The sequence below is a fragment of the Leishmania panamensis genome (genome assembly GCF_000755165.1).
Source record: "Leishmania panamensis strain MHOM/PA/94/PSC-1 chromosome 26 sequence".
NCBI classification, from domain to species: Eukaryota; Euglenozoa; class Kinetoplastea; order Trypanosomatida; family Trypanosomatidae; genus Leishmania; species Leishmania panamensis.
In genome coordinates this window covers 218,281-244,074 of record NC_025872.1, presented here as the reverse complement: position 1 = coordinate 244,074, position 25,794 = coordinate 218,281, and the positions used below count along the sequence as shown (strand labels likewise).

Below are 25,794 nucleotides of genomic sequence, written 5' to 3'. Positions count from 1 at the left end.
TGTGTCGATGGTCGAGGAGAAAGGGGGAGAGTTGCGTACGTAGCCTTTCACACATGCAAATGCGTTCGTGTTCCTGTCCCTCTTCGTCTGCACTTCCTCCATCCTCTCCCCTTCTACCCACGATCCTTTCACATACCCCGTTCTCCTTCCCTTTACAGAGGAGAGGAGATCCAGGCGATTTGCTACCATCATGGCCATCGTCGTTACCACTGCCACGCCACCACGCCCCCCACACACATACACACGTTCAAGCGTACGCCCTTTCGAATTATCGCAGCCTTACAGAAAGTAGCGCTACTCAGCCCTTCCCCCCTCCCGTGCCGATCCCCTACCTTACGCGAGCTCATCTCGTTTTACGCGCACTTTGACGCCCATCCACTGCATACACACCGGCCCCCACCACCACCCACACCCACACACAGGCACGCCTTTGCTTTCTTCCATCATTTTTTTTCTCCCTCAATGCGGGGGGTGTTGACGCGCAGCACCTGCCGACTCGCCTCTGTCCAAGAAGGGACGCGACTGGCTGATGTCTACCAGTTCCTTATCACCAAGAAGCCGGTGGAGTACGACTATGTGGCGATTGACGTGAACTCCTTTGTCGGTGTCGCCATGCGCATCACCAGGAGCATGTCTCCAGAGCAGCGACGCAACAAGGAGGCTTCGCGGCACGTCCTCAACTCCATCATGCAGATTCTGCGCCGCGTGGTCTGTCGCCACTCTCTTCTTCTCGCCCTTGACGGCCCGGACACGCTTGCAAAGGCGTACAAATGCCGCGCCACGTTGTCTACACGGCGACTGGACGTGCAAGCTCAGCGCCTCCCTGGTGGGTCGCTAATGCGCGCGATGGAGGATCGCATAGTCAAGTCGATGCCGTTGGGGCGCGGGCTGATTCCCGGCGAGGTGGTCGTCTCTGGTGTCAACGTTGAGGGCCCGGTGGAGCGAAAGGTGACGGCATGGGCGCTCGACTTGGCGTGCCGTGACGGTGTGCAGCACACCTCCAAATCCATCTGCCTCATCGGGGCGGGGGAGCTGTGGCTGAACGTGCTCGCCCTCACGCCCTACTTCCAGGGTACGAGCATCTTGCACGGATCCTCCGACTTGCGCCACATGACGCTCAGCGATTCCCTGAGGTGGCTCGAACTCGGCGATGACCTGCTGAGCGGCGATACACGGGCCATCACGACAGCGCGGACCGATGCACTGCTGCTTTACCTGCTGTGCCACGGCTGCTCTGCAACAGACCTCTCTCCGCTGTCCGGCTCCAGCTTTTCGATTCTCATGGCGGCATACCATGCTCGACGCCGCGAGGCTGCAGCGACCGCTGGTGCGGCGGTCGGGACGCCAGCTTTTCAGCTCATCCGCGAGCAGCCCAGTGGTGGCCTGGGGCTTGACGTGCAAGCGTTCTACCTACTCTTTGTAGCCGAAAGGGATGTGGCGGCAACGATGCAGTCGCTGGCAGCGCTCGACTTGCCGGCCGCGGGTAAGAGCCCATGCGCGGCGTCGGTGCAGCCCTTCTCTCTCCCGCCTTCCGCACCAGACAACAGTGCATCAGATGAGCCAATGCGTGACGTCAATGCATGCGAACTGTTGTACAGCAGCTATCTCAGCCACCTGCTCAGATCCCATCACCTCTTCTGCTACGGTGAAGTACTCGGTCGGTCTCGTATTCCAGCGTACATGGAGGCAGAGGTGAGAATGGGGAGGCTTGGCCCCAGCGGTGCCGTGGGTGTCCGCGCCAGCGTGGTCACTATGGGCAATTGGGCCCGCTACCTGCTTCGCTGTCTCCAGCGCGGGGGGCGCTACGCTTTCGCAAGTGACGCAGGGGTTGAGCTACGCTACAGCACCTCTAAGTGCCCCCTACCCGACACGGCGGACGCCAGTGCGCCGCCGTTGGCCACGGGAGCTGACACGAAGCGAGATGCTGACCGGGGAACTTCCAGCGCCACAGTTACAGCGACGGCATCCGACGCGCGTGTTGCGTTGTCATCCGTTGCTCCCGCAGCGCTAGACAAGACCGCGTACTACCCTTTCTGGTCCTCCACGCAGCCGCTGACGGCAGCCGAGTACACAATCCTTAGCACCCCGAATCAGGGCATCCTCGACCCACTACTACTGGACTACGTACCGGGGGCACCGTCGGCGCTGCGCTCCGAGCTGCCGCGGACGCTCACGTCTGCGCAGGCGGACCTCCAAGAACTTCGCAGTTCACTGCAGCATTTCTTCGCGCACGCGCCGGCTGATCGGCCCCACCCGTCACTGTGCCTGGCGCCGTCCTATCACTGGAGTCAAAACGAAAAGAGCAAGGTGTGGTCGATGCGGTACGTGGACTTGGGCGTCGTCGCAAAGCAGCAGGGCGTCCGCCACGCACGCAGCCTCTTGCCTGGAATGCACATGGAGCAGCAGGAGTCGAAGGACGGCGCCGTGGCATTTGACACCGAATCACAGGCCTGGACCTCACAGCTGCGCAACTTTGCTGTGACCACAGCCTCGGAGCAACGACCACGGCAGAAGGAGGACGCGCCGGCTGAAGGGGCATCGTCATCCTCCCTGGCAGCCGCGGCTGTTGCTTCTGTGGCAGCGGCCGAGGTGCCCACGCTGAGGGTTCTCACGTGGAATGTCATGTTCGATCGGTACAGCAACCAACCTACCCCACTGGGTATGCCAGGCATTGACTGGTGCAGCCCGAAGCGGTACCCGGTGCTGGCAAAGCTTATCGATGCCGAGGATGCTGATGTGGTGGGGATGCAGGAGGTGGAGCGGCCGTTTGCTGAGTACCTTGCGGCGCAGCCGTGGTGCCGCGAGCGGTACATCATGTCCTGCAGTCCTGGGAGCTCCATCTTGCATCCATGGGGCGTGCTGCTGCTTGTGCGCCGTGGCGGGCGATGGCCACTGCAGCAGCTGAAACACCTGAACGTGCCGGCGTGGTCAGGCCATGTCTCCCTCATGCCAGTGGCAACGTTGGACTTGACTGCTGCCACTGCCCACAGCGGCAAAAGCGTCACCGAAGGTGACGACTCAGCGGGAAAGAGCGGCAAGAGAAGATCTGCAGTATCGCCGTGGGTGGTAAACGTCTGTTCCGTACACTTGCTGGCTCCATTTGTGAAGGTGAATGAGGTGGCCCGCACGGGTCAGGATCAGGCTCTGCGTCACGCGCTGACGCGGCAGCTGCAGGGCGACACGCTCGTAATGGGCGACTTCAACGACTGGCCGAGCAACGAGTTCCTCATGCCCCCTGAGACGCGGTATGCCGAGTGCTGGCCCATCGTCCACCCCAATGACTACGGAAAAACAATGGACGAGTCAAACACGTTCTGCAAGCTGAAGATTGAAGAAATCTTCTTTGGCCGATCCGACAAGGTGTTCCTTCGGACAGGCACCGCCGCAGCTTCAAGTCACACCCGCGGCGTGCTGAAGCCGGTGGAAGCGCATCTAGTGGGAACCCGAAGCGTCAATGTCGAAAACAACAATCAAGAGGCGCCAGCATATTTGTTTCCGTCTGACCACTACGGCGTCAGCATGCAGTTCCAAGTGCTCTGACCGACGTGTTTCGTGTGCCTGTGGGTCTGCCCCACACTGGTAGCAAAGAGAGGCAGGAGGCTTCTACGGCACTCCTTTTTCCACCTCTCCTATTCCCTCCCTCAACCTGCTGAGGTCCACGCAGCAAGCGAGCTGCGCAGGATAAGAAGCGTGTGTGTAGGAGAGGGGAGGGAGGGAGGGAGGGAGGCGCTGGCTTTGGTGTGGGGGTGTGGGGGTGTGGTCGCTCCTTTTTTCGCCTCTTAGTTTTCCTCCTCCTCTGCTCGGTCTTCTCTTGTTCGAAATAGCACAGAGGGGCGGGGGGGGGGCCGCGTACACCACTGCAGTCGCGCGACTCTTCGTTTTCTCTTTTACTGTCTGCGCTTCAGCACAAAATCCTCCCAACGAAGCAAAAAAAAAAAAATAGCAGGCCGCCGCCGCAGCAGCGAGAAGAACGATGGGTATGCATCAGGTGACCTGTCTATAAGAGAAAGTGTGTGTGCGACATGGGGAGAGTAGAGGGTGATAGAATGGCTCGCTGGAATTCAATAGTGTATGCGATGTTGTGGGTGTACAGGAAATACGGTTGCATAAAGGTAAACACGCCCATCTCGTTTTGCTCACTGTCGTGCCTCTGCCTCCCTCTAACAAACATCCATCTTTCACTTCATTTGTTACCCAGCCGCATTCGTCGAGGCTCCCCCCGCTTCTCCTCAGGCTCCCCCTTTCCTTCTCTACCTCTCCCCTCTCTGGGTGCCGCGTAGTTATGCGTGACAAGAAGGGGACAGCAATACATACCAATCAACTCCATCAGAGATCAACTAACCCATCATACACACGCAGCCTTTGCACAACGTGTCGATCATCGCGTAGCACGCGGAGAGTAACGGGGTGCTAGCCAGTGTGCAGCTGCACAGTGGTGATCTCTCTCCATTTCCACCTCCAACCCCCACTCCAGACGACACCACTTGGCGGCATTTTATCTCCCCTCTCTCCTCGAGTTCTCCTTTGCGCTTTTGTTTTTTTTTCCCCCGCCTCACTCGCCTCTTCCACAGCGTCAAATGCGGCGGACTTCTCTGCCTCCCCTCTGTGCTGTCGGCGCAGTGCGACACACCAGCGCACGCGGTGGCAGCACAATAGCAACGGCAGCTGCTAAGTATCACCCAGTGTTCGCACGCGCGGGCAGCGGCTTCGCCATTCGTAGTACGGCCTGTAGCCACAATAGCAGAGACGTCTGTGTACACGCTCCACAGTGGATGAGCTGCCGGTGCCTGTCCGCCTCCGCGTGGCGCCTGGCCGCCGAGGTGCGTACCGGAGACAACGAGGAGGACCCGTTTGCGTTTGAGTTTGACCCCATGGCGAGCGTGCGGCACGATGCGGCTGTCGAGAACGCGAAGAAGAGCTTGGAGTCGGTTCTGGAGGAGCTGGCCCCGCCCAACGCATCCTCCGAGGCGCTTGCGAAAATCCGCAGCTACCTGCAGCAGCACCCTGTCGACACGCTCATCCTGAATGCCGAGGTGCAGATCACCCACATCGAGAACCCCGACACCGGCATCGAGGAGCGTGTGCACCTGAGCCCAATGGACATCAAGGACGCACTGAAGCAAGCGCAGCAGCGCAAGATGAACCTTGTTCGAATGGGGGCCCGCGGCGACGACCTTGCCTACTGCCGCATCCGCCGGGAGCAGGCATGGGTGTGGAAGCTTGTGCAGCCCGAGATGGACCTTGTCAGTGGACTGACCGGCATTCCGGCGACGGATTCTAGCGTTGCGGCGCAACAACAGGAGCAGCGGCAGCACGACGCCAGCGGCGGGGACGGTCAGGCGGACCGCCCGCGCCAGTACCTGGGGAAGACGAAGGAACTGGTCGATCATGCCTTTCGCGACGCTGTTGATGCCCACTTCATCGGCTGGCGCAGCAAGAAGATTGTGCAGGACATCCGCAAGGGTCATCCCGTAAAGCTGACCATTCGTGACTTCCAGAGCCCGGAGGCGGCCGTACACAAGCTGCGTGAGATGAGCAACGCAGTGAAGGCATACGCGGAGGAGCAGCACATTTACCACCACTTCACCAGCATCGTCGGGAACGATCGGGAGGCCAGTCTCACCCTTTCGCCGCCGACGGCGAACAAGTCTGGCACATTTTCCAAGACGGTGAAGCACCCGTCCGAAAAGGAGTGGGCGCACACGCTCAAGAGGATGGAGGATGCGTGCCAGAAGGCGGGGCGGAGCGGGACATACGTTAAGTCGAACAAGCTGAAGATGCGCAACGTGGGACCCACGACGTACCGTGTGGACAAGTATGGTCGCCGCGTGGACTAGGAATGGGGGAGAGGACGAAGTGTTCAAAGACAAACAACAGCAACGAATGGTCCGTCAAACACGTGCGTGCAACTCTGCGCCCACGACGTCGGCGAAAAGGACGATGTTTTTCATGCGGCACCCCGCCCCTCCTCCCCTCCCCCCCACTGCCACACGTTTAGTCGTTTACTTCCTCATCGTATCCCCGTGTGCGAGGTGTAGGGCTTGGCTGGGTTTCCTTTTTTGGTTTGGCTTTATTTCGTTGACCCCTGAACTGTTGGGTGATCTCGAGCACAGCACACGCAAGCACGTCGGGAGCGACTTCAGCGTGGAATGGATGCACCGACCCTCTTCCTTGTTTCCACCCCCTCCCTCCCCTCTCTTTACCCTACCTCTTTGTCTTCCTACCATTTCTCCACGAGTGCCATCCAACCCACGCCAGAGGAGCACGCACCGGTGTGTCGACATCTGATACGCACGTGCGCAAGCAAGCAGGCAAGAGGAGAAAAATATCTAGTTTATACACGAGCTGCGTGTACGAGAGTAGAAATCTGGCTGCCCGTATGTCCCACCTCACCTCCTCTACCGTGGCGCCGGCCGAGGCGGGGAGCGGCAGCGGGGCAGGTCACACGGTGCCGCCATCAGCTGCGGCAAAGTCACCGGCAGCGACCGTGCGTCGCGGCCGTGGTGCATTCAAGCACCAGCTTCGCACGGAAGAGATGGAGCGGCAGTATGCCTCTGGATCGATGGCAGCGTCTGCGTCGGCGGCGCTCGGGCGTGCTGAGGAGGCGAGCACCATCTTCACTGCCGCCACCACACATGTTGTGCTACCGTCATCGACGCTGGGCTCGAAGGCCACCAAGCCGGTTACGGAGGAGGAGGAGATCGCGGCGCAGTTTGCGCACCTGAAGAAAGGAAAGGACATTCCTCTCAACATGATGGTGGCGCAGGTGGTAAGTAGCGCCGCCGCTGCCGCGGGCACTGGCAGCTCGATGTCTGTCACCGCTCGACTAGCGGCGGCGGCGGAGGCCCGCACAGCCGCGCCTCGCACACACTTTGGTATCTTTGAGAACAATGCGAACGACACTGCACGTCAGCTGCTCTTCCGTGGCGAGAAGCGGCGGCGCTATTGTGTCATCGTCGGTGACCTGCAAAATAACTCTCGCCAAGTGACTCTGAAGCTATTTGGCCACAAGGGAGCCAAACCGTTCAAGTTACAGAACAAGTTGATCCGCCTAGTGAACCTGTCGATCGGTAAGCCGCGGCGCGGAACGCTGCAGTGGCGCGTGGCACACGGGCTCCTGGATGACGACGACCTAGAGGAGCAGCAGCCGGGGGAAGAGCAGCGGACTGATAGCGATGAAGAGCAAGAGGAGGGACAGCAGCGTGAGCAGGACGAGAGGGCTGCTGACAGCAACGCGGAGAGCGCCGTGGACGACGACGATGACATGGGCCAACGGGGCGAGGCTGCTGCTGCTGTGATTTATAGAAAGGACAACAACGGTACAAGGGCACCGGTGGAGGCGCAAGGCTGCGACGCAACCGATATCACTGCAGCCGCCGCCTGTAGGGCGGCTACGGGCTACACCCCGCCTCCGCAGGTGCTGGACTCCACTCAGACGGCTGAAGAACGCGCCTTTCAGAATCAGACGCACGCGGCTGCCGGCTTTGACGTGGAGGAAATCATCCCCTTTTCTTCCTCCTCCGAGGACAACGACGATGAGGAACACCAGGAAGCCCGACACCGCAAGGCCATGGCGATAGCGGAGGCAGCAAGCTCTATCGAGCGCGCTGCCGCAGCGGTGCCGATTCCCGAAAGCAACAGTGATGGCGATGACGGGGATGAAGTCGTGGAGAAGCCTGCCGCCCCGAACCCTGTCAGCGACGGATGCCTTCACGGTCTTGCGCCACCGGCGTTGTTGGCCCCCGACGTCGTGGAGACGCATGCTACGACTGGTGGAAATCATGGTGTTGGCAACGCACCTGCTGTCGCAGCACACGCAGACCCCATGGCACTAGCGCCTGCTGAGACCTCCGCGAAGGCTGTTGTGACGGCAGTGAAGCACAACACTGGCAGCCTCGACCACCACTCGAAGGGCATCGAAGCGGAGGGCGAGGACGTGGATCACTACTTGGACAACGATGACGAGGTGGTTCCCCTGACAGTGCAGCAGGCAGGCACAGGAGCCGCCGTCATGTACGAGACAAGCCTTGCCACCAGTCCGGTGTTGACGGCGAAGCGCTTCGCTTCTCTGCGCGACTACTTCCTACGCGAGTTCCGCTTCCTGCTCAATCTCGAGGATGTCCGCGCGCAGAATGTGTCGGTGAAGATCAACCTCGGTGCGGCCTATTGCTGCCTCGCCCGCCAGGGCTCCTACTCCACTCCGCTGAAGCACGCCACCTTTGGCGAGTTTGTCGAGCGCATGAACACAGAGTCGATGCAGCTCTATTTCATCAAGGACTGCCCCGCCTGTGTGTCGCGTGCGGTGGACATGGAGAGTGGCTCGTTGCACTTCCCCGCTAGCTCGACGACGGTGAAGATTAACTTCTTCTCGAACGAGCGCCAGAGCCGTTCCATTGCGCGGGCGGTGTGGGACAGCGATGTGGACCAGTTCCGCCTGCTCGATGTTGAGAACATTGGCGTTACCTTCAACTGGTCCGTCTTTTCTCTCGACGAGACGTTTGTGCGCCGTAAGAATGAAGTGCAGGCGGTGGCTGCGGAGGGCAGCGGTAACGGCACCGCTGTTGCTACCGGGGCGTCCGTCACCAGTCCGAGTGCTGCGACAACGCCGGCTGCCGGCGCAGCTGATGCCTCTGCGACTGCGACACCAGCACCTCCGCGGCCGCCAGTGTCCGCGGCAGACAGAGCGCGGATGGGGCCGACCCCTGTCGGTATCGGCGTGGACCCTGACTGCCCCTTCCACAACATGCGTGCCCCGGGGCCGAAGGAGGCGGACAAAGCTGATGGGGCAAGCGTGGAGACGACGGCACCGGCGGCAGAGGAGGTGAAGAGCATCCACCAGGCGCCCATTGACGATGACGAGGATGACCTGGCGCGTAACAAGACTGTTGCTTACCCCTTCGAGGTGGAGTTCCGCGCCTACCGTCGCTGGAAGCAGCAAGACGACAACCCCGCCGCGCCACTCGCCAAGGCGATTCTGGAAGAGCTGTCGCTGGCCGAGCACAACTACCTCATTCACGGCTCGACGGCCACGTACGAGCGCATGGACCTGACGAACGTCTGTGAGGTCGACTACGCTGCCGAAGACCTCAATGTGGAGAGCATTGTAGTCGAGCACACGTCGCGCGTGAAGCCGGAGGGGACGGACCTCCTCGTGGACAACACAACATCGCTTTTCATTGAAAACTTCGCGGCGGCACGCCAGTTGAAGGAGAAGGTGGCGACCTACGGCCCCATCAAGGTAGCGGCGATGCAGAACCCTAGCAACAACAACTTTATGCGCAGCGTCACGGCAGCGCGTCGGGCTGCCGGTCGTGGCAGTGGTCACGGGGCGCGTGATGCACTGCACCTAACCCCGGCCGAGATGTCGGAGGTGCTGAAGCCAACGTCGAAGCTAACGTTCTTCCGCTCGCGTGGGTCAACGATTCACTGGAAGCTGCGCCCCAACAGCAGCCTGGAGGAGAACATTGCCCCAATGACGGAGGCGCTCTCCTTCTTGCAGCAGGTGCTTCACACAGCGAACGAGATTGAGCGTTACTCAGCACGCGGTGGTGCAGCACCAGACGCCCTCTAAAGCTATCAAGCCCCAACAGCGCCTTTTAAAAATTCCCAAACGCATGTGTGCATACCTACTCACGCCTACGCATGCAAATCGCACTCCTTTGTTTTACGTGTAGTCTGATCGAGTGCTGAGTGCTTCCCACTAATGTGCTCCACCACCTCGTAATGATACCCTTAACAATGTGTTACCGGGTGAAGAAATGCACCACTGTTTAAGGGGAGAGAATAGTGGGTGGGAATGGAAGAGGGGAGGGAGAGGAATGGCTACCCAGACAGAGCTGCCAAGCTCCTCCCACCTTTACTCCCCCCTCCCCCTCTTCCTCCCCCTCTCCTCACACCCTACTGTTTGCTTCGCTGAAAGGTGCACACTAGACGGTTTGACGATGCTAAAACGCCTATTGTCGCTGATAACTGTTGTGGTGCACGACGGGTGCTGCAGTGCGTGCAGCTTGAGCAGAGGAGACGAGCTCGTCTCGTTCTGCTCAAGCTGCCCCTTCTGTCTGTTGCTGCTCGTGTGGACACACTTGTAATGGTTGCTCCACCGCCCTCACTCACACTTGCTCCGCTCTTTCTTTCCCCCTACACAACTCCGTGTGTGTCCTTTCCTTTGTTCTTCCATACACACATGCACACATACCGCCATCTCCCCCGCCCCCCGCCCTCCCCCCTCACTGCACGCAGGCTCGCAGGCAGCCGTCCACACACGAACGCACAGCCTAACACACTTCGTTCTTCTCTCCTCGCTTTCGTTCCCACCCCGCTCCTCTAAATACACCCGTCTCTCTTCTCGTGCCGCTCCTACGTTGGTAGTTCCGTGTACTGCACCCCTTTCCACCACCACCACCACCACCACCTCCCCTCCCCTCCCCCCCGTTTCCCCTCCACTGCCTACCCATGTCGTCCGATCCGCAGGCGTACGTTGACCTCCAACTCCGTATTTTGAAGGTGAAGGCGATCTTCACCGAGGAGCTCGCCAATGCCTTGAACCTGATCCAGGTGGAGTGTCCCATGCTCGCCCGCGTCGGCGATGGCATGCAGGACAACCTGTCCGGCGTGGAGAAGGCCGTGCAGGTGCACGTGAAAGAGATTCCGGAGGAAAACTACGAGGTGGTGCACTCGCTCGCTAAGTGGAAGCGCCAGACCCTCGGCGAACACAAGTTTCCCGTTGGTCTGGGCATCCTCACCAACATGCGTGCCCTGCGTGTGGAGGATACCCTAGATAATATTCACTCCGTCTACGTTGACCAGTGGGACTGGGAGCGCGTGATAGCGCCAGCGGACCGCTGCCTTGAGTACCTGCAGGCTACCGTGCGCTCTCTCTACGAGGTGCTGCGCCAGACGGAGAGGCGCCTGTGCGCCGAGTTCCCGGACATTACCCCGGTGCTGCCGGAGTCGATCACATTTGTGCACACGGAGCAGCTGCTGAAACGCTACCCGGAGCTGGACCCCAAGTCGCGCGAGCGTGAGGCTGTCAAGGAGTTCGGAGCGGTGTTCCTGATCGGCATCGGCTGCAAGCTGAGCCACGGTGACTACCACGACGCGCGTGCCCCAGACTACGATGACTGGTCGTCGCCGGTGTCCGTCGACTCTTCCAAGATCGGCTTCCCGACTGCCGGCGGCGAGAAGCCCTCCGTGAATCCCATCATGTCTCTACAGGGCCTGAACGGCGACATCCTGGTGTACAACGCGGCTCTCGATGATGTGCTCGAGCTGAGCAGCATGGGCATCCGTGTTGACCAGGAGACGCTGCGCCGACAGCTGGAGATGACTGGCAACAACGAACGCCTCCAGTGCAAGTGGCACCAGTGCCTGCTAAACGGAGACCTGCCCCAAACCATCGGGGGCGGTATCGGTCAGAGCCGTATGGCCATGTTCATGCTCCGCAAGAAGCATATCGGCGAGGTGCAGTGCGGCGTGTGGTCCCACGAGACCACGGTGAAGCATTTGCTATTGTAAGAGGAAGGGGAACGTCTGCAGTACACGTGGTGCCCTCATCCCCCCTAAATGCCAGCGAGAAGCTCCTTACGGAGGCGGGAGATGATGGACGGAGAAGGTGTATTACCAGTCGCCCATGCATAACGCCCACTAACCTACGCAACCGCATGAAAGGCCCACGAGTGCACACCTGCATGAGTGTATGCAGGATCCTCTCTACTCCGCACCTTAGCAAGAGGGTGAGCGAGAGAAGAAGTTCCGAAGGTAAGAAGACAACCATCGTAATAAATTTTACAGCGCTCTATCAGAAGAATACCCCTTGATGTAGCGACCTCTCCAATCTCTCCCTCCCCCTCCGTCCTCTGGTCCGTTATCTGTGTCTGCCACTCTACGTGACTGCTCGCTTTCAGCAGCTCTGTTTTGCATCCTGTCCCCCTCCCCCTCCGAAGATGATGATAAGACGGTGGCGCACGCACGTCGAGCGCCGTGCTGCGAAGAGGGAGATGGAGGGTAGGTGGGTCAGCTGCGTAAAAGGGTGGTGGTGGGGGCGCAACGAGCAGAGTAGTAAGGGACAGGCAGATGAAGGAGTTGCAGTAGCGGGGCGAACGCTAGTCGTTCGCGATGCATGAAGGGGCTGTATGAGCACCAGCAACAAGGGGAGGTGGGGGAAATGACGCCTATATCTGTGAAAGAGCTGTGGTACAGAGAGAGAGGCACGTCACGGGCAGCGCTTTGGGGGGAATTTCCCTTTTCGAACTCTCACCCCTTCTGCGTTCTTCTGCTAACGCGCGCGCGTGTCTGTGTCTCTATGACTGTCTCGGCGTTTTTCTCTCCCTCTGTCTGTCGTCTCTGGTACGACTGTGACTGATGAGCTCCTAGCGGCACTTAAAAGGGACATGGCCATGGCTACTCTCCTCTCTCCCCTATTACAATACACGCACACACACATATACATATATATATATATATATGCTTGTGGTTTAGCACCCCCCCCCCACACACACACTCCTTTGCATTCTCTTCTATAGCCTTTATTCTCTCACTTCGTCACTATACTTGTCTCCTTACTCCACAGCACCATGTCCATCTACGACTTCCAGGTGAACGACAGCGACCACCAGCCGTACAACCTTTCCCAGCACAAGGGCCACCCGCTTCTCATCTACAACGTGGCCAGCAAGTGCGGCTACACCAAGAGCGGCTACGAGACAGCCACGACGCTGTACGAAAAGTACAAGGGTCGCGGCTTCACTGTACTGGCGTTCCCGTGCAACCAGTTCGCTCACCAGGAGCCTGGCACGGAGGCGGAGGTGAAGACTTTCGCCTGCACACGCTTCAAGGCAAACTTCCCCATCATGGAAAAGGTGAATGTGAACGGCGAGAAAGAGCACCCGCTGTACTGCTACCTGAAGAACACCTGCAAGGGCATCCTCGGCACGACGTTGGTGAAGTGGAACTTCACGTCGTTCCTGGTCGACAAAGACGGCCATGCCGTGCACCGCTTCCCACCCGGCGCGACGGTAGAAGAAATCGAGAAGAGGCTGGTACCGTTGCTGGATGCTGCCAAAGGTGCCACAGAGACATCACCGAGTAGCTAACCATGGAGAGGCACCATATTGAGTGGTGCGGAGACCGTAGCGGGTGGAAAGCAGTGAGTGATGTGATGCAGTTTGCGCGCACGCTAAGTCACAACCTACTCACCGCTGCACAGCTGCATTCGGTTGTTCAGTGTTTCTCACGACACACATCACGGCGCGCGCACACACGATGTTCACCCCGTCCCGCACCTCTTCGGATGCCGCTTTGTCTTTTTCCTTCGTTGCTTTTCAGAGAACTCGTGACATTTTGCATTGTTTTTCATTCTCTCTTTTCTTTGGTGCTAAATTACGCAAGTGCGCGTGTTCCGTCCTCCCCCCTTTCTATGCGTATGCCGTAGAAGCGCGTGGGCGAGGAGAGGTGAGGATGAGAGGCTTTGCTGCGTGTGCGCCGCTTACACGTCTACCTCCGCCTTGGCTCCAGGATGGCTGCGTACGCAACCACTCGAAGGCAGCGATGGCTCTGAATGGCACCTACGCTTTCTTTTTGATGCTGATTCGTCTAGCGTACAGGGATGACCCTCTGCACGATGAGTGCGCGCACACACACACACACACAGAAGCGCTGGGTGTTAGCGTGCGTTACTCAATTACGTTTGGCCACTTTTGCATCTGGGGGGGGGGGAGGTGAGTGGACAGAGATCATCGGGGCGGGAACGAAGGGGTTGGCAGTGAAGACGGCTACCTCTGTGTGTGTCGTTGTACCTCATACCCTCTGTATGGGGTGTGTGCACGTAGTGCAGAGTTTAACCAATCGGTCGTGATGCGCACGTGTGTGTGTGCGGATCAACAGGCACACACACACGTGCGCATCACGACCGCCTCCGACATTTTCCCTGTTCCTTGCTCTCCATGCCTGTGCTTGTGTGGGAGACACACACGCACAAACCTCCTCCCCCTCCTTTCAACAGCTGCATTCACCTTCTCCCACGCAGCCGCGTGTCATCCTATTGAATTTCGTATATGATTTTGGCTCTGCGCATCGTCGAGCGGTTCATTGGGGTGTGTGTGCACGTCTTGCATGTATGTCGCCCCTCCCCCCCTTTTCCTCTCCGCGCTGCTCCTCCTCTTCTACCTTCTCATTCTTCCACCGTGCATTTCTGCTGTCCAGCACACACACACAAGTATTCTTGCTGGCACGGCCACCGAGCAACCAAGTGTACTCCGCTTTGCACGAAACGGTGTACACACCCGTGGGCTATGTTCTGCCTCTCTTACTGAGCTACCGCGCCCCTGTATACCCTGAGATGCTACATTTTCCCACTCTCCGATGCGCCGCCGGTGCCGCAGCGGCGTCGTCCATCTACGACTTCCAGGTGAACGACAGCGACCACCAGCCGTACAACCTTTCCCAGCACAAGGGCCACCCGCTTCTCATCTACAACGTGGCCAGCAAGTGCGGCTACACCAAGAGCGGCTACGAGACAGCCACGACGCTGTACGAAAAGTACAAGGGTCGCGGCTTCACTGTACTGGCGTTCCCGTGCAACCAGTTCGCTCACCAGGAGCCTGGCACGGAGGCGGAGGTGAAGACTTTCGCCTGCACGCGCTTCAAGGCAAACTTCCCCATCATGGAAAAGGTGAATGTGAACGGCGAGAAAGAGCACCCGCTGTACTGCTACCTGAAGAACACCTGCAAGGGCATCCTCGGCACGACGTTGGTGAAGTGGAACTTCACGTCGTTCCTGGTCGACAAAGACGGCCATGCCGTGCACCGCTTCCCACCCGGCGCGACGGTAGAAGAAATCGAGAAGAGGCTGGTACCGTTGCTGGATGCTGCGGCGTCGTCGAACCTCTGACAAGCATGCCCTACACGTGTGCAGGAGGGAGCCTGGCGCTTGAAATTCGCTCGGGCATTTTACGTACGGGGTGCACGTATGCAGTGTATGTGCATGCGAAGAGGACCTCGCATTTTTCATGGAGAGCTGCTCACACGCTGCGCCCCCACACGGGACTCCGAGGCTGCCGACTGATACTTGGCTGCGTGGGAGGAGCGGGGCCCATCGCCTGCTTCACCCCCCCGACCCCTATGACCCCTCTCCCATCTGTAGTGTAGCTATGTCGTCGAGAAACGCGGCACGCTTTCGCGCATCGCTGTTGTGCTCTCTTCCTCTGTTTCCCCCGCTCTCTGCGACCCTTCTCGCCCCCGCACAGATCGAGAAAAGCACGGGGGCGGATGTGGCGTTGGGACGGGAGGGGAGCTGCGAGGCGAGCGGGGAGCAACGGTCCATACACCTGCATCATTATTGCTCTGCCAGAAAAAAAGATCCTATGCGGAGCGTCGGCTTTGCTACGCCGCTGCATCACTCACTCCGTAAGTTCCCTTTCACTTTTCTCCTTGCGCCTCGCGAGCCCCCCCCCCCCCCCCGCCGCCCTACACGTCCCCATGGTGTGCTCGGCGCATCGTTGGGGGTCATCGTTCTCCTTTCGCCTTCTTTTGCCTGCTGAGCTTGGCGGCGCCGGCTTGTGCAATGCGCGCGAGTGTGTCTGCTGAGGTGCGCGGACGGACAAAGCAACACGTAGAGACACCGTTGAATCGGGACGTGAGCGGTGCTTGTCGGCGCGTTTTCTCTATGTTTGGACGGGGCAGCTAACGGTGAGCTGATGGTGGGAAGGGGGAGGCATGCGTCGCATTGCTATCTGCCTTTTCCCCTTCCCTTCCTGTGTTCTCCCCTTCTGTCCCCCGCCTATCCCCCTGTTTCGTGCAATCTGCCTTGGCGCCGCCGACGGATTTTGCCATATGAGGAAGCCACCCCACCGACAATGTTTGTACATGCGGTTTATTTTCTCTTCTACCTCTCCTCCATTTTTCTCTTCCCCAGCAGCGAATTTCTTCCCGAAATCGTTCTGCACGGACATGAACTTCCACTTTCCCCCCACTTTCCCTCCACTTTCCCCACCCACACGACGCCTCATTCACATACACACAAGGAGAGAGAGTAGTGTGGGTTGTCAAGGACGCGTGATAGTGACCCCCCCCCCCACACACACACCAATACGACGGCACTGAGGAGCAGCGCGTGTAGTACACCGCTACCCTTTTCCGCATCGCCTTTTCTTCTTGAGCTCGCCACCTTCGCATACGCTAATCATGAAAGTTGGAGACAACACTCTCACGTCCGTTGGTGAACAGTCGGTGCCGATGCTTGCCCAGATGCTGAGCCCAACCACCTCGGTCAGTCGAAGCCACCCTGTGGCACAGACGCAGTCCGCCTACGAGACGCTGGCGTGCACTCACGGTGTCGCTGTCAACGCGCCCGATCCGAACGCCACCAAGACGATCTACGACTTCCAGGTACTGAACTGTCGCCACGAGCTCTACGACCTTTGTCAACACAAGGGCTCGGTCGTGCTCATCTGCAACGTGGCGAGCAAGTGCAAGTACTACACAGAATCCGGCTACACCACCCTTGTGAACCTCTACCGCAAGCATTATTGCGAAGGGTTCGTCGTCCTGGCGTTTCCGTCCAACGAGTTTGGCAACGGAGAGCCAGGCGATGAGGATGAGATTTCGGAGAGCATCTCGTGCATGTACCCGCATATCGGTAAGGTAGACTTTCCCATCATGGCCAAGGTAGTTATGAACGGCGATCACGAGCTGCCGCTCGTCGGGTTCCTGAAGAGTCGTATCCGCGGCGCGCTAGGCCAGAGCGCTGTGCGGTGGAACTTCACCTGCTTTCTCGTCGATCAGAAGGGTGCACCCTACGCTCGGTTTGCGCCTGGAGCCAGTATTGCGGAGATCGACGTCCGTATTGAAGAGCTGCTGCATCCGGTACCACCCCCAGCACCCATGCCGCTCCTGCAGGCCGCGGACCCGTCTGCTGCAGTGGAGGCAGCCGTGGCGGAGGGAAGTCACCGCGCGAGCGGCGCCGTTGACATGTCTTCTCTCGACGAGAACGCTACGTACATGACGCCGCCATCGCCAGGCTTGAGGAATCCTGAGTTCGTCACCGTCTCCACCACCTTCACAGTGACGAGCCTGACGGCCCAAGGCGGTCCGCCGGTGTCGGAGGACAGTGATGAAGCGAACCGAGACCCCTCTCCCAACCAGGTCTCTGTCAGCATGCTCGACGCGACAGTGGCAACGGTGGAGGATGAGGACCTCACGGGCACCTCCGCCCCTCCTGAAGAGACGGCGGCGGAGTCGGAACAGCTGCAGTAAGATGTGTCCTACCCGGGGGTGCATTGCAGCCAATTTCTGTTGTCTTTTTTTTCCCATCATCGTTCGTCGCTCTCTCGTTCTGTCTCTCTCTATGTGTATGTTTGCGCCATCTCTTTTCACCTCTGGTGACAGTGACAGTATGTGCCTCCTCCCTTTTCGGTATCCTCCAGTTGTTCCGCCTCCCCCTCCCGCCTCCTCCCTTCCACCTCCCCCCTTTCACACGCTCGTTTAGGGTTGGTGTGTGCGTGTGCGTGTGCATCTCTTCACGCTTTTTCTAACTGCCTTTCGTTTCTGCTCTCTTTGTCTCTTTCCTAGGGCTCATTCCTAGCGTTCTGCTACAAGTCGTTCTCACGCAAGCACACCGCTTCCCACCGCTCCCTTCGTTCTCTCCCTCAACCCTCTTCTCAGAGTGCTGCGGCTGACATGCCACTGGCGGTCTCTCTCTCATGGCTCGAGTACTCTGTGTGGGTGTGAAAGGAGTCGTGAGAGGAGAAAGTTTCAGGGTGCAAAGTGGGACAGGAAAGGGAGTCCACACACGCAGAGACACCACCTCCACGTGGGCTCTCGTTCCTCCTCCTCTCTTTCGTTCTTCGCTCATCCCGGCGTCACACATGCGCATGGACGCACGTGTCGCACGAGAGCACATATGTCTTCCAAAAAGATTATTTTCCTTCCGCGTCTCCATTTCTCTGCCGCACAGCAGAGGCCAAACGCCACTCTGCCGCCGCCCCCTCCTCGGCCTGCCACAGGCCCATCGCGTGGCACCAAGCAGCCGTCGACACACCTTGCAGCAATGCTGCCCACTACAGTCGCCGAACCACAGCCCCGACCTCCAACCCTGCCCGCCCAACACCCTCGCAGGTCGTCTCACAGCCGCTCCCATTGTGCCGGCCGCCACCTGGCGCATCCCTCGGTGCGACGCTCAGGCTCCCCACACCCGTCAGCAGCAAGGGCCAGGTGAGGAATACGTTCGAGTCACGCTGGCACTCCGCCCATCATGGGCGTGGCACAGACGGGTTCACTGTCGCAGGTCGGTCCGACGCAGCGCCAGCCAGGACCTGGCCGCCGACATCCGCAGCGAGACATCGCACTGGCCTCGCTACGTCGTAGGTGCTTGGCCCAGTCGCCATCAGGGGGGGGGGGCTCGGCACTGGCAGGGAGAGAGGGTGGGCTGCTTGGCACTTCCGCACACAGAGCAGAGTGGGGGGTGGTGGGCCCTGGACACCACGCTGGTGTGTTCCCCACTGTTATTCATGACAGCGCCAACTGCAGAAGTGAAAAGATGAAGGACTCCCGACAAGATCAGGTCGTTTGGCTCATTCCCCCTTTCCGCCTTTCCTCTCCTTATTTTTTGCCTCCTTCGCACGCTTTGCTTGTGATGTGCATGTGTGCGTGTGTGTCTCCTGTTACTGGACTTGGACAGGAAAAGCCTAAAGAACAGTATGCTTGGCCTGGTGGCAGTTGTTGGTGCCAGAAAAGTGCGCACCCCAACAGCTGTTTGACCGGAGCGTATGGGTTCCGCGGAAGGCAGAACCTTCCCAAAAGATACCCGGGTCACAGTATTGTGGCGATGGAGCAAGTTCGACACCGCTGACTTCAGCGTTGATAGGGGGGGGGGGAAGGGCTCCCCGGATGAGTGTTTTCTCTACCGCGTCTCAGCATGGAGGTTTCTCGCAAGACGGACAACATGTGGCGCGCTGATTGGACCACGAAGCAACGAACGTGCGCCCCTGCGGCATCTTTGGTCTTGTACTGATTGCCTCCAGCCTTCCTCATCACCATTCAACTCTCTCTTCCTTCTCGTTACCTTTACAGCAAGTACGTAGGGGCAGCCACGAGCGCCAGACAACGAAGTACTGCGAGGCGTGAGAGGCAGCCGAGTGCGCGGCGAAGCCGCAAACTATCCCACGGGCACAGGAGAAAAAACTGGGGCTCATCTGTGTTTTTGAAGACCGTCATCTTGCTGACTTGTCTATTGCTGCTTCGCTCTAGGCGAAGTCTCTTTTTGGATGTGGTGTGCGCACCTCAGCGATCAGCAGACAAAGGACTTCTGTTCACTCGTATGTTGCGCTGCAGCTTGCGCGCCGTGCTGCGGGCGCCAGTCTTCTGCCGTGTCATTGACGTGATGCGGCATCACGAACCCTACGCGCGTGCCGGCATCCTGTACCCCGTTCGCGTGGAGCTTGGCGAAGGTGTGGAGTCGTGCACGCCGGCAGAGCTACAGGAAAAGATCGACACCATGCTGTCCCGGTCCAAACGTTTTGCAACTGTCAAGACTGGCAACGTGTACTTGCGCAACAACTCCGTGGCGACGGTCATCAAGGCGTATGGGCAGTACGTTGTCACTGGCAGCATGCGAGGCGGGTATGTGAAGGGGGATCACCGCTATGGTCCACGCCTGACCGGGTACGGCGGCGCCACTGCGAAGCCGGGGTTGCGGTGGAACGGCGACGACCTGTGACGTGGTTGGTCGCGACGTTACTTTTGTGCGTCTTTCTCTCTGTGGTCGATGGTCACGAGTACTCACGGAACGCTTCGTGCTTTCGAGCATTCGGCTGGCCGTTTGCCTTTTGGCTTTGTGTGGCGAGCGGGCCTTCTCGTCGTGCGACGTGACATGCGTGCAAGCAAGACCACACACACACAGGAAAGAAAAAAAGCGTACCCATGCAAATGAACTCCTTGACGGCACATTAACTGAGTCAGTCCGGGTGCACGTGAGAGACGAGTGTTTGAGGATAAAAGTGAGGCATCTAGCTGTAGCAGGCTGTGCTGCATTCGTGCTGCCTCTGTTGGCGACCACAGCGGCACCGTTAAATGAAACGCACATTCGTGTCTGCCACATTACTATCCCGCTTACCTCTTCTACGTTTATTTTTCTCTCTCTGGGAGTGTCTGTGTCACACACCTGTTACTGAGCTCACTCATCATTTCGCATGAAACACACCCTGCACGCGCAACACATGCCAATGCTCTGCCCCTCTCAGCGACACCAAACAAAAGCAAGTAAATCTCGTCGTTAGCCGCCGTAAGCTACGCGCGCCTTGTCACAACAGCTGTTTGCTCAGATGGAAGCCACCGAAGCCCCCGGCACCGAACTGCGACAGCTGCGCCGCGTACGCCGCACCCGCACACAGTACGAGCGCCTGCAGCGCCCGAACGACATACAGCCAGGCTATCCGATTCCCAGCATAGAGGGCTGGGTGCTATTTTTCTCAAATCTGCCGGAAACGGCGACTCAGGAAGACATTGCCGACTACCTCGTCTCGTTCAAGGAGGGTGATCCGGACTACTTTGGCACCATCACCGACATCAAAATCCCCCTCAATGCCGACTGCTTCTGCGCCGGTTATGCCTTAGTGGAGCTGGGGGGACGTGTCGGGTACGAGCGCGCAATCGCCGAGCTGAGCGGCACCATGTTTCCGTCTGGCGAAAGGCCTCTCATCGTGGCTCCGACGTTTCTCGGCGAAGAGGAAGACCAAGAGCCACAGGCGGAGGAGGTGGCACCAGGCGAAAAACGGACGCGCGATTAAACTGTGGTCCCCCTAATTTGCATGAAAAAAAAAAAAGCAGAACCGGGTATGCGGCCGGCACGCCCCTTCCCCCCCCCCCTCCCGGCCTCCGCAGCGCGCAGCCCCCCCTCACCCCGGGGCCAGGCGGGTCCTGGCCGGCGCCGGAGGTTCCCGCGCCGCATCCTTTTTTTTTGGCCCGGGAAACCTCGCCGGCCGCCAGGAAAGCCCCGAGGACCCAGGTGAGAAACACCCCGCCCGCGCAGGCCGACCCCCCCCCCCTTCGGAAGGGCCCCCCACCCGCGAAGCTGGGGCTCAGCCAAAGCCCACGCCCTATGCCACCACCTCCCTCCTTTTCACCCACCCTTCCCGCACCTCCATTTATTCAACCCACCGCCCATACAGAACCTTCACAATGAATGCGAAATGCCCCGACGGAGGAAACTCGGAGAGGAGCAGCACGCCATTTATCATGTTTGAAGTTTTCTGCGCCTGCACCTTGGCTGTGAGCACTTTCTTCATCTGCCGCTTTCGAAAACAGGCAGAGAGCCGTGTACAGCAGCGGTATGATAGGCTGGATCGCTTTGAGGTTGCCGCTGTCGTTTAAAACGTCTCCGTCAGCTAAGGTGGTGGAGACGTTTTAAACGACAGAGGCACAGAGCATAGTTCGTTTTTCAACATGAAGGTCTACCACAAACAAGCCAAGAAACAAGCACATACGCCTACATTTTCCCCATCTCTGCAACACCACTACTAAATCCTGCTCATATAGGACGAGCTCTCTTCCGATGAATCAAGCCATGCATCTAACGGACTCTTCCTACTCGTCCCTCCCTCAGCTACGTGCTGCGCGCTAGGCTCCAGACGGACTCGAGTGGGCTGCATGTCTCAATACGAGCGGCCACGTTTAGGGTCCTGTTCGAAGATGAAAGCAGTGATGCTTGATGGTAGACCTTAGACAACAAAACAGAAAAAAAAACGCACATCTATCTGTTCGGATACAAGGCGGCTTTTGGTTAGCGGAAGGTTTCTCACCTGCAAAGCTTCTATAACAACCCTGCGCCGATGCAGTACAAGGCAACAACAGTTCTTTCTCCGTTGGGTGCGATTGGTGTGCTGTTGCTTCTATCCTGTGCTATACTAACTCTCTTTTAGCACACCAAAGAAAGGCTCATTACAGCACCACTACTATACAGAGTTGTGCCCATCAAATCGAAAGTCTGCCACTTTTGCGGTGCTTCTGTGGCCTGATGATACTTGCTTTGTCTTCCTCAGTTAAATTTGCGTTTTCATTTTCCAGGGCTGAGGAGGCTCAATCCGCGACTAAGGGGGACACCTCAGCGCGACATTAGGGACCAGCACTCACTCCGTGAGGAGAAACCAAACAACCTCTTATTCTTGCCAATGCTGAACCACTTCTGTTAGTGGACTAGGTCAGGAGCCTACGCCGTGGGGAAACGAGAGCAATCTGCCTATTTTGAGAATCGACACGTTAAAACGAAAAAAAAAAGAGAGAAGGTCGAGCACTTTCAATGCCTCTCTAGAAAGAACTCTACACCTTGCCCTGCTTGAGAACTTTATTAAAAGCATGCTCCTCTTTCTTTCTTTTGCTCTCGATACGAGCAGAAAAAACTTTATGCGTTATTTGGCTCTTACTTACTCGGAGATTTTTCGTTCTAGTTGAACATATTGAATAGGGCTTTGGGTGCAAGGCCCTCTCCTGCCGTTATCAAAACCAACGAAGCAGAACAAAGCTCAAGGACACATTTTTCTTTCTTGACTAAAGCAGCACAACACTAGAGATGGAGCATTCTCATTCTCAGCGTGTTTCGTATGATATGCCACAAAAACAGCTAGACTATTTTAGCTCACGAGCAAGAACCTTTCCCGCCTTTGAGCAATCGGCGCAGGCGAATCATTTGTACGACAAACCGACGTTCGGGCGTATTCACAAAATACACCATCGTTTTCAGCAACAGCCAGAAAGCCAAGAAATCGAGCACACTGCAGTCGCACAACAGGGTCGCTTTTCTGAGAGGTATCAGCTGCATCTTGGTGAGCATATACCAGTGGATAGCAAGAGCCACTCGTTGATTGCAGAGAGTACTGCCTCTCAGTCTTATCAGACAGAGGAATCTCAGTTCCATAAAGCCCCAGCACCAAAGGCAGCATCACAAAAGCCACCGTCAGAGGTTTCATCGCATGCACCATCTACCCGGCATAGGTACTTCTCGGTAGAACCAAAGAAGTCATCGCATCCGCGCACACACCGAGAAGCTGTAGTGAACACGATCGACTTTAACTCGAGCTACAATGCACTGCCTAGCTGGCACAGTAGTATTTCGCAAGAGCAGTCCACTAACAACATGAATCCTGCACACGGAGATATGACGCAGCAAACTGAAGATCAACCATGGACATCGAAAAGAGGCTATAAGCAGACTCGTGGTGACCACCAAGCGCCGATCGCTGAACTTTTTGCTTCTCGCAGCACCCTCGTTTCCTATGACCCGCGTTCTGAAATGAGCGCTAGTTTCCGATCACAACACCACGAGGCATTGGCGAAACCACCAGCGCAGGAGAGGCCAGCAGCGGCTTTGTCGTATGTACCACAGCAGATGGGGAGAATCCATCCTATGCGCAAGGCGCTGGATCGGCAAGAGCCCGACTATTCAGCACGGCACCCAGCAGCACGAGGGCAGGCGGACGAGTATGAGCGCATGCGTGACGAAGAAGAAAACTGCACGTTTCAACCGAGCATAGTCAACCCTTCTCGGCCACGAAAAGGTAACGTTCAAGGGCCTATGCACTGCGAGAGCGAGAGTACGAATCTACCGCACGCAAGTCGTGGTGACTATGTGCAAGATTTATACAATAAAATGCATGGTGACGCCGACACCGCTAAGCGCCGCAAAGACAGCCGCCGTGCTCAAAAAGAAATCGATGACGCTGAAATCGAACAAAATACTAGGCGCGGCCCACGCTCGACCTTCGCGAATCCGCGCCGCACGGCGGTGGACTGTGATACTGATCCAGAAGAAGTTTTCGTGCGGTTGTACGAGGATGCGCAGCGCTACAATAAGGAAAAGTCTGAACAAGAGCGACTTATCGAGCTGAAGCGCCAGCAAGAGCTTCACGATGCGCCTCATGAATTGAAGAAGGGAAACAAACACAAAGAAGGTACACTGGACAACGACAATGAGGGCGCTGTTAGTGGGAATGAAAAGCCAGCTGAAGGAAAGCCAACTTCTTCTATTGCTCGCAAGAGCGCCTCTGAGATTCGCCAATTTTTTGAGCGCCTCTCTCAACCAAATAGCATCGCAATCAAGTTCGAAAAGCTAAAGGAGCAGGCTGAACAAGAAAAGCGTGAGAAAGAGGAAAAGGAAGCTGAATCCAAGAAAAATGAAATGGAGAAAATTGCTCGCTACAAGTGGATGATTCCGGCCAAGAGCTTCACCTTCTCTGACTTGCAATCTCATAATGCTATCTACGCATCATAGCGATAAAGTCACTTCTTTGACGTTCGGATAACGCTCTTGAAAGTTCGTTTATATGCTTTTGCTTGCGCTTTCACTATCTAGATATGGCTATCGCTTAGTGTCAAAGGTAGTTCTTTGCGTTGTAGTACGCGTACCCTTTCTTTTGATTAGATTGTTTCTTGTGCCTGCTTTCCCAACGCTGTCTACTGCTGGTCAATATAAATGTGCTGCTGTTTTTATTTTTCCGCTCATTCTGCGCTCTCAAGTACGCAAGAAATTTTAAAGGATACATAGTCGCTTACCTCATTGATGTTTTGTACTGTTATTTGCACTACCTTTTTTTGTTCTTCCTTTTCCTCAGCCACCTGAATGTGCTTGTGCTTTACAACTGTCGTATTTTATGTTTTATCTCTGTTTCTTTTCAACATTGGCTCTCTGCAGCTCAATTTTGCCTCTTTTTTGGGGGTACCTGTCGCGCAGAATTTGTCTCAGAATAAAACAACACTATCTGAAGTCACATTACCAGTTGGAACGGTACTGTTGCAGAAGCCTCAATTGTTGCTTTCAGAAGCTGCACTAGAGTTAGACGGCTTGTAAAGTTGCTGTTATAACCCAAAGAGGTTTCCATGAGTCTGCGTGTAACTCTCTATTCCTGTCACTTCTCTTTATTTTCTTTGCTTTCCATACCACAAGGTTTTTTTGTCGCTTTATCTCCCCAAGAGAAAACAGTAGCTACGGCCTTCTCCCCGGAGCACATCTGCTCTGCTCTGGTGTGAGATCAAAATGAGGAAGTACCGGAGCGGAAACTCTGGCCCTTACACTACTGAGTATCATGCTTTGCTAGGGAACGCACAATGGATCGTCATAAGGCGCTTGCTTAGGCCACCACTGAAAGATGTGAGTGACGATGGCATCACCCCTCAGCTATCCGAAGGAGATATCGTAACCGTCTTCTCGCAATTCGGTGAAATTGTCGATGTCCGCTTCGTGCGCCATCGGAAGACTGGCCGCTTTCTGGGAACTGCATTCGTGAAGTTCAAAGACTACCGCAGTGGGATTCTGGCAGCTGACGAGCTGAACAGTAACTACGAAAAGGGCGAACATTTCTTTCTTTCGGCATCACAGGAAATCACAACGTCTTACAGTGAACAGAAGGGAATAACAGTGGAGCGATGTGAGGAAGTTGTTGTGCCTCAATTGTACAATACAGAAGTGGAAACCTATGCAGAGTGGTTGTGCCGGCATAACGTTGGTCTTAGCGTGCGGTATGTTTAGCCAATAAAGACCAAGCAAGAGTAAGAAAAAAAAAGCCGATTCTCCTCTACCGGTTTTCTTTTTCTTTTTTTTTGTTTCTTCCTTGTGCCGGGTAGACTCCACCACCACATCTCTGGTGGTTACATACATGCGGTGAGCAACTCTAGAGAAAGTCCGTACACTTCTCGTCTGTTCTCTGCATTTTCTTTTTCTTTGCCGTTGCAAAATATGAAAACGCAGATCGCCTTCTGCATCCGCTCACTCTCGCAACTGCTCACCTTCCTATTTACTGTGCCTTCTTCCAG

The 25,794-nt window shown here is 57.1% G+C and overlaps 11 protein-coding genes across 11 annotated transcripts, besides 3 other annotated features; all 11 read left to right on the top strand.

Moving 5' to 3' along the window:
- Window positions 1–462: 462 nt before the first annotated feature.
- Window positions 463–3,540, top strand: MP100 (RNA-editing complex protein MP100, putative; the record flags this gene model as incomplete). Its single annotated transcript, XM_010701603.1, has 1 exon — window positions 463–3,540. One exon carries the CDS (start codon window positions 463–465, stop codon window positions 3,538–3,540), a length of 3,078 nt encoding a protein of 1,025 aa, XP_010699905.1.
- A 1,331-nt stretch (window positions 3,541–4,871) lies between these two features.
- Window positions 4,872–5,837, top strand: LPMP_260830 (hypothetical protein; the record flags this gene model as incomplete). The annotated part of the gene is made up of 1 exon (XM_010701602.1): window positions 4,872–5,837. The coding sequence occupies one exon, from the start codon at window positions 4,872–4,874 to the stop codon at window positions 5,835–5,837; it is 966 nt and encodes a 321-aa protein (XP_010699904.1).
- Window positions 5,838–6,751: 914 nt separating this feature from the next.
- LPMP_260820 (hypothetical protein) lies at window positions 6,752–9,571 on the top strand (the record flags this gene model as incomplete). Its single annotated transcript, XM_010701601.1, has 1 exon — window positions 6,752–9,571. The coding sequence occupies one exon, from the start codon at window positions 6,752–6,754 to the stop codon at window positions 9,569–9,571; it is 2,820 nt and encodes a 939-aa protein (XP_010699903.1).
- Window positions 9,572–10,452: 881 nt separating this feature from the next.
- On the top strand, window positions 10,453–11,514 carry LPMP_260810 (asparagine synthetase, putative; the record flags this gene model as incomplete). Its single annotated transcript, XM_010701600.1, has 1 exon — window positions 10,453–11,514. The coding sequence occupies one exon, from the start codon at window positions 10,453–10,455 to the stop codon at window positions 11,512–11,514; it is 1,062 nt and encodes a 353-aa protein (XP_010699902.1).
- Window positions 11,515–12,572: 1,058 nt separating this feature from the next.
- Window positions 12,573–13,091, top strand: LPMP_260800 (glutathione peroxidase-like protein, putative; the record flags this gene model as incomplete). Its single annotated transcript, XM_010701599.1, has 1 exon — window positions 12,573–13,091. The coding sequence occupies one exon, from the start codon at window positions 12,573–12,575 to the stop codon at window positions 13,089–13,091; it is 519 nt and encodes a 172-aa protein (XP_010699901.1).
- Window positions 13,092–14,335: 1,244 nt separating this feature from the next.
- Window positions 14,336–14,887, top strand: LPMP_260790 (glutathione peroxidase-like protein, putative; the record flags this gene model as incomplete). The annotated part of the gene is made up of 1 exon (XM_010701598.1): window positions 14,336–14,887. The coding sequence occupies one exon, from the start codon at window positions 14,336–14,338 to the stop codon at window positions 14,885–14,887; it is 552 nt and encodes a 183-aa protein (XP_010699900.1).
- A 1,292-nt stretch (window positions 14,888–16,179) lies between these two features.
- Window positions 16,180–17,250, top strand: LPMP_260780 (glutathione peroxidase-like protein, putative; the record flags this gene model as incomplete). Its single annotated transcript, XM_010701597.1, has 1 exon — window positions 16,180–17,250. One exon carries the CDS (start codon window positions 16,180–16,182, stop codon window positions 17,248–17,250), a length of 1,071 nt encoding a protein of 356 aa, XP_010699899.1.
- Window positions 17,251–17,926: 676 nt separating this feature from the next.
- Window positions 17,927–18,493: a repeat region.
- Window positions 18,494–19,312: 819 nt separating this feature from the next.
- LPMP_260770 (hypothetical protein) lies at window positions 19,313–19,711 on the top strand (the record flags this gene model as incomplete). Its single annotated transcript, XM_010701596.1, has 1 exon — window positions 19,313–19,711. One exon carries the CDS (start codon window positions 19,313–19,315, stop codon window positions 19,709–19,711), a length of 399 nt encoding a protein of 132 aa, XP_010699898.1.
- Window positions 19,712–20,315: 604 nt separating this feature from the next.
- On the top strand, window positions 20,316–20,780 carry LPMP_260760 (hypothetical protein; the record flags this gene model as incomplete). Its single annotated transcript, XM_010701595.1, has 1 exon — window positions 20,316–20,780. The coding sequence occupies one exon, from the start codon at window positions 20,316–20,318 to the stop codon at window positions 20,778–20,780; it is 465 nt and encodes a 154-aa protein (XP_010699897.1).
- Window positions 20,781–21,445: 665 nt separating this feature from the next.
- Window positions 21,446–21,707: a repeat region.
- Window positions 21,708–22,083: 376 nt separating this feature from the next.
- Window positions 22,084–22,224: a repeat region.
- Window positions 22,225–22,558: 334 nt separating this feature from the next.
- LPMP_260750 (hypothetical protein) lies at window positions 22,559–24,256 on the top strand (the record flags this gene model as incomplete). Its single annotated transcript, XM_010701594.1, has 1 exon — window positions 22,559–24,256. One exon carries the CDS (start codon window positions 22,559–22,561, stop codon window positions 24,254–24,256), a length of 1,698 nt encoding a protein of 565 aa, XP_010699896.1.
- Window positions 24,257–25,018: 762 nt separating this feature from the next.
- On the top strand, window positions 25,019–25,510 carry LPMP_260740 (hypothetical protein; the record flags this gene model as incomplete). The annotated part of the gene is made up of 1 exon (XM_010701593.1): window positions 25,019–25,510. The coding sequence occupies one exon, from the start codon at window positions 25,019–25,021 to the stop codon at window positions 25,508–25,510; it is 492 nt and encodes a 163-aa protein (XP_010699895.1).
- Between the last annotated feature and the right edge of the window lie 284 nt (window positions 25,511–25,794).